At 39.3% G+C, this 6,000-nt stretch overlaps 1 protein-coding gene across 2 annotated transcripts in view; it reads right to left on the bottom strand.

Moving 5' to 3' along the window:
- Positions 1-1,838: 1,838 nt before the first annotated feature.
- The window catches only part of PPIH (peptidylprolyl isomerase H), a 307,526-nt gene continuing 303,364 nt past the window's right edge, over positions 1,839-6,000 (bottom strand). For both annotated transcript variants that reach the window (XM_069610463.1, XM_069610464.1), the window contains exons 9-10: positions 3,675-3,748; positions 1,839-2,202 (exon numbers count right to left, since the gene is read on the bottom strand). In XM_069610463.1, the coding sequence (XP_069466564.1) occupies positions 3,680-3,748 (69 nt within the window). In that variant the 3' untranslated portion in view covers positions 1,839-2,202; positions 3,675-3,679. The remainder of the gene's footprint in view (positions 2,203-3,674; positions 3,749-6,000) is intronic.

The raw sequence follows: 6,000 nt of genomic DNA, 5'->3' as shown, positions 1-6,000 counted from the left end.
ACGTTGGCTTTTTGGTACTAAGAAATGTTTACAAAAGATATTGCACTGATGCACTCATTGTATAATGACAATTATATTGAAAGATGTATACAATTTTACTTAAGTGTTTTGCTGATGTTTAGCTTTGTTTCAGGCGGATCCATATGCCCGTTGCTGGGACAAAAGGTTACTTTAGGTCCCACTCCCAATCTGCTATTATATTGGTATTTATATTTTATGGGTATCTTATTTAAAACTCAAATGTCTGGACAAATGGCTGGTTTGTGCCAGGCAGACAACCTTGTGTAATGTGTCAGAGAATCTAGGAAAATTATTAAAAAATGTTCCATTACAGTCTGTGGTTTTGTATTGTTTGGCCCGTTTACCACCAGAATGGTATGCTATAATGACAAAAGCCTGAGAAGCTACCCGAGACTGAAGGTGCAAAACAAACAAATATCAAAGTTCTTCTGACATGCATCCTCATTGATTCAGCAACAAGGATACAGAGAGAACTTTTGGAGTCTGGAAAGTTACTGTTTTATAGACCCTAATTTATGAACATTTTCTGAAATTTAACTTTATCCCAGAGTGAAGTTGCTCTCAGAGTGTGACCCAGAGTCTGGTGAACCTATTCCCTTACACATATCAGTTCTTCTGGTCTTCATGTACTACTTTCTCTCTGCTCCGTTCTCCTCACTTCAACCCTTTCTGTGTTTTCTAAGAAATAAAATATTTGCATTTGAACTTTGAATATGAGCCTTGAGTGTTTGGTTATTCCCTCAATAGCACAGTCCCACTTCTTTACGTTAATGGCGCTGTCTGTGTACTTGTCCCATTAGTCTCACCAATTCTACACATGTGAAGTATAGTGCATGCTTTGGAACAAGTTATATGAAGCAGTCAGGCTCACGACTGCTCTGCTCGGATGACTTTCAGACACCAGATTAAAACGTTATCCAGTAATGTCGCCTGGGAAAAGGTCGCCAAGAGGCGACATTTCCTCAAGTTTGCACCCCCACAACAATCAAGCACTTTGCCCAAATATTCTAGGACTGGAGTTAGAATAGAAAATTCTACTCATCTTAGAATAATACGTGGGGGAATGCTTTTAATTTGCTCCTTTAGCCTCATTATTTCCTCATTCCTTACCCCAACACATGTAATCTTCAGTGTTTACTTACTGGTCTACGTAAGTGAGCTAGGTTTGATATAATTGATGTCGCTTTAAAAAAAGAAAGATATGCATTTGTGAGAAAGGCTTGTGCCACAACTATGTTCCATTGAGTGTAAAGGATTCAGGTCGATGTCCAAAACTGTGGTCAAGCTCTGTGGGTTTCACAGAAATTGCGTGTTGAAGCATACAAGGTTATTCACAGGTTAGCGCTGCAATCTTGAATTTCTTGATGGGTATGTAATCCTGGCAAGTTACTGTCTTCTCATATTGCATTATTTAAAAAGAGCAATGGGTGTGTTGTCAGAGACATGTTTGACACCTCTTATAAAGTTTCATCTGGGTTTGCTTGATGTAACAGCATTCAGACATAAGCGCCTGCCACTGAGAGAAAAATGCAGATGTAGTGGTTGTTTACGAGCTGTGTAATTAAGGTCTATGATCAACTAATTTTAATGCAGACTTTGTATGTTGCTGTGTAACATGTTTCAATAAATTTTTGGGAAATAAAAGCACACTAGTATTTTTTAAAATTAACGTTCCACCGGGATACCTCTGCCTTCATGTGAACACAAGAAGGGACATGACTGAAATATAACGGGCCATAGTGTCCTTTTTCCCCGTTTTCTCGTGCGACTCACAAAGCACGCTGCATGGGCGATCAAATAATTGGAAAGATCCACAGTGAAGATGTACACGTTTATTTAAAAAACGGACCAAACAGATAGGCATAACAATTTGAATGCACAAGTAACAGTTCACAATTAACTAAGTTAATTAGTGCAGTTTTAAACTGGTGCCACAGAATTTGGAGGCTGTTTGACTGTACACTTTAATTATTTACATCGTCAAAACAAAGTTCCAGCGCAAGACTGGAATATTCTGTTTTAAAATAAGGGTTCTTCATAGCAAAGCTTCACAAGCATAAATGTCGCACAGAAGTGAAAACGAGTTTAAGCATTCGTTGTAATTTTCTGTACATTTGAGGGAGGCTGTGCAAATGGGGATACCAACGAGTCCAGGAAGGAATGCAATGATCTTGAATGTGGCTGCAAAAAATAAAAACACAGTTAAAAAGGCATTTAAGGAAATTCTTAGTTAACTTAGAATGACATTCCAAAATTCACATTTAGTCTATGTATTTTGACTTCAAATGTACTTGCACAACTGACATGCTTCTAAAAAGTAATGTTTTTTCACTTTAACAAAATAAATCTCAGAAAGAAATATAAAGGTTTAATTCTTTATCAATAACGAATTACCCTTATTAATATAAAGTGCAATACTTGTGATATTCATTGGCAAATTAATGACAATCAATTTTACATGCATGATCGGTCAATGGTTTGTCAACACACACACACACACACACACACACAGAAGGTAGGAAAGAAGATCAAATTACAATATGGACAAAGAACAAGCAATACTGTGGTACATCTATTTAACGTCACTAGCCACATGTAGTAGCCATACATGGTAAACACGAATGTGCACACCAAGACTAATAAAAAAACAGTAAAAATGTAACTGCTGCCACCAGCTCGTATTTAGGCACATATAATGGTAACCAAAAATCCCATGTGTAAAAAGATATGGGGATTGTAATTGTAATCGGTTATTTATAACACACTTAATACCCAGAGGTTTCTAAGCGCAGACCCGAGGTTCGAACCTGTGTTGCTCCGCCTCGACTAGCATTCAAGACGAGCATGTTGCCCCTGAGCTATCCTCCCGAGACTAAAGTGGGGATACAAAATTATCCCCTTTGCACAGCACTGCAAGGTGCTATGTGCAATGTAAAAATACAAGAATTCAAAAAAATACAAGAATTCAAAAGGGAAACAAAGTTTCCCAGTACTGATAGTCTACAGGACTAGTCAGTTTCCCTGTAATAAATTAGCATAATGCAAGGGAAGTGAAGCTGAACAATAAAACAGAAAATAAATTGGGGTTCCATAGAAAGCTACAGAGGGAAAGTTGCAAAAAGAAAATGTTTCCCAACACTTCCTTTCACAACTGGATTGGGGCGTTTTAGTATGGGCGACTATGCTGCCACTCCACCCATACCTGCACATCGACGCTGTCCGAGTCTACTTCATGGTCTGCCACATTTCTGAATTCTCCTTATAGCAATCGCACGCTTTAGGAATCCACTGATTGCAGTGCCCTGCTCTACGCCCTCCAATAGGTTGCTCTGTCGAGGTTAAAACACTATACCTTGCAGATAAATTTGCTTTCACTGATTGCTGCATACCATGCTTGACAAACACAAAAATGCTAGCCTTATCTAGGTATTACTATGACACCAATTAGGAAATGCAGCGTTGATCCTGCCAGAAAGGTTTCCCTATTACAAGTTCCTGTTGTGGTCCTGGGAGCGGGGAAGACTGTTTGGTGTACCCTTCCTAGACAAGCTCCTTGGCCCATTGCACATAGCGGGAAGTGGTTAACTTGGGTTACGAAGATGCCAACATAAGCCTTGCATACATTAAATTGTTCTGTGTGCTCTGTCACTTACATTTACTACATTTCCCCACACTGTGAAATGATGACAGGTAATTTGGGCTTGTTATTGGGTCCAGTCGGCACATTCTGAAAAATGAAGAAAAAGAAAGTTTTACAACACATTGTGTGAGCTACATTTAAGGCCTGAGCACTGATGTTCCACTCTTATAATGATTTGGCAGATTAGCCTATCAAATTGGAAAACATCGATCTGCTGGAGAAAAGGAAACTGGTGCTATTCTCATCTGCATTCCTTTCCCATTTTAAGCCCCAATAATCACATACACTATATACGTTGTAAAACACAATATGCATGAAATAGGCACATTCACCTTGAGTAACTTTTTAAACACCAATTCTAATATGCATACCAATAAAACATGCATTAAACTGGCATTGTAACTGCTAACGGATCCACAAAATAACATTCTCAAATATATGTGATGGAGTTATTTTATCATTGTACATTGAAATGTCGTGTATATATGTTTTGAAACTTGTGCTCAGAAAAGAAGAAGATAATTTGATATTTTTAATTACGTAGTTTCTCTATAGAGTATATTTTGCACAGCCCATATTTGTTGCAGAGGTTGTGTTTGGTTCCTGTTCATGAAATTAGGGTACATTTTGTGTTAAAAAACGAGTTGAAGGTCCTTCCTTTTATTGACTATATACATTGCATCCACACTTAGTAGGAAGGATCATTACCACAGTGTGGGGTAACCCTGGAAGAATTCAGTATCTTCTCACCAGTGGCAGAATTCCAGCACAACTACACTGACATATTGGGTGTAGCAGTTCTCAACGTTTGGGCAAGAGGTATTTCATGAAGATCCTTTCAGCACTCATGGCGGGGGGTAGAGGGCACAGCTCCCCACCTTCCAATTAAGGAAGGTATAAATACATCTGAAGGGAAATCCAGACCACTTTTGTAAGATGTATATCTACATCCTAAAGGTACTGAAAGGGTCATATACTGGTATTTCTTTTGTTATTATTTTACCTGCTGCAAATAAAATCTACAGTTTGAGGAAAAATAGGTGCTTGGGAGAAATTTAAATTCTCTTAAATGCTTGATCTTCAAATCTATGGATGTATTGCAAATGTTTTATTTATAGTTACAGGGAGAAACAATGCTCTCTTGATCACAAAAGAGCGTACAATAGATACGATATCAGATTTGACGGGAAGTAGTGAGTTTATTACAATAGGGTGAGTTTGAGCAACATTTTTCCCAGGTTGTGGGGGGTGAGGTGAGGTCAATGGAACAGCCACAGGGGACATAAAGGGGTAGACATACATTAAGGAAAACCAACATTAGACATTTTTCTTTAAGTGCAGGTGGTGCGGCCCGCTGTGTTAAGACCATGATGTATGAACTGCTAGAGTTCGAAGCAGTAGAAAGTGAGGGGCCGAGGCAGTGTAGAGGCGTGGGAAAAATGTTAGCTAGAAGACAGATGAGAGGTAGGTTAAGAGGGTAACTGAGGCGAGGAGGTAGGCTTTTAGTTTGATTTTGAACAAAACACTGTGGACTGTTTCTCGGATGTCCAGGGGGGAAGAGTATTCCATGCAAGTAGAGCAAGAAAAGACAAAGGGTAGAAGCGAAATGAAGCAAAGGGAGGGCGAGCTACCACAAGGGTAATCAAGGAACAGAGCAGAGATTACGAAAAAGGCTTGTAGAGTTGGATATATGAGGATAAATATGGTGGGGCCTTTCCATGGATAGATGGTGAACCAGGAGCAGAACTTTAAATATGGCCCTGTTTTGCATCATCAACCATCCAGCCTGGTGCGAGAAAGTAGGTGTGAATTGAGGGAGGTCAAAGAGTCCTGGTGGCAAAGTTAATGATCTTGTCGAGGGGACAGAAAGCATAGTTGGGGAGACCAAAGAGGATGCTGGCACAGTAGTCCAGTCTAGAGAATACAATAGACGCCTGGCCGTGTTGAAATTAAGAAGGTGCCTGATTTTCCTAATATTTAGGAGGTTGAGGTGAACGCTGTTGTATTTTTGGAAATTTAAGTAGAGAAGGTGTGAAAAGGGTCATAGATGACACTGAGGTTTCTACCGGAAGAAGAGTAGCAATGAATGTCAGGTGGGAACTGGAGAGGCGGGGGAAGAGATGAGAGAGAGTATTTTGCAGAGAAAAAGAACATGTCTCTTTTGGTTGAGTTTAACATCAGAGAATGCAAAGCCATGCAATATTTAATGGCAGAGAGACAGTTTGAAATTTTGATACAGAGATCAGTGAAGAGGTCAGGAAAAGAAAGGAAGATTTAGGTGTTGTCCACAAAGAGTTGCTATGACAATCCAAAGGCAGAGATTAATACCTCAAGAGCAG

The sequence above is a fragment of the Ambystoma mexicanum genome, chromosome 8, assembly GCF_040938575.1.
Source record: "Ambystoma mexicanum isolate Mex_15411 chromosome 8, UKY_AmexF1_1, whole genome shotgun sequence".
In the NCBI taxonomy this organism is placed as follows: domain Eukaryota; kingdom Metazoa; phylum Chordata; class Amphibia; order Caudata; family Ambystomatidae; genus Ambystoma; species Ambystoma mexicanum.
The sequence above is the reverse complement of the archived record's forward strand: the minus strand, read 5'-3'. Positions and strand labels throughout refer to the sequence as shown.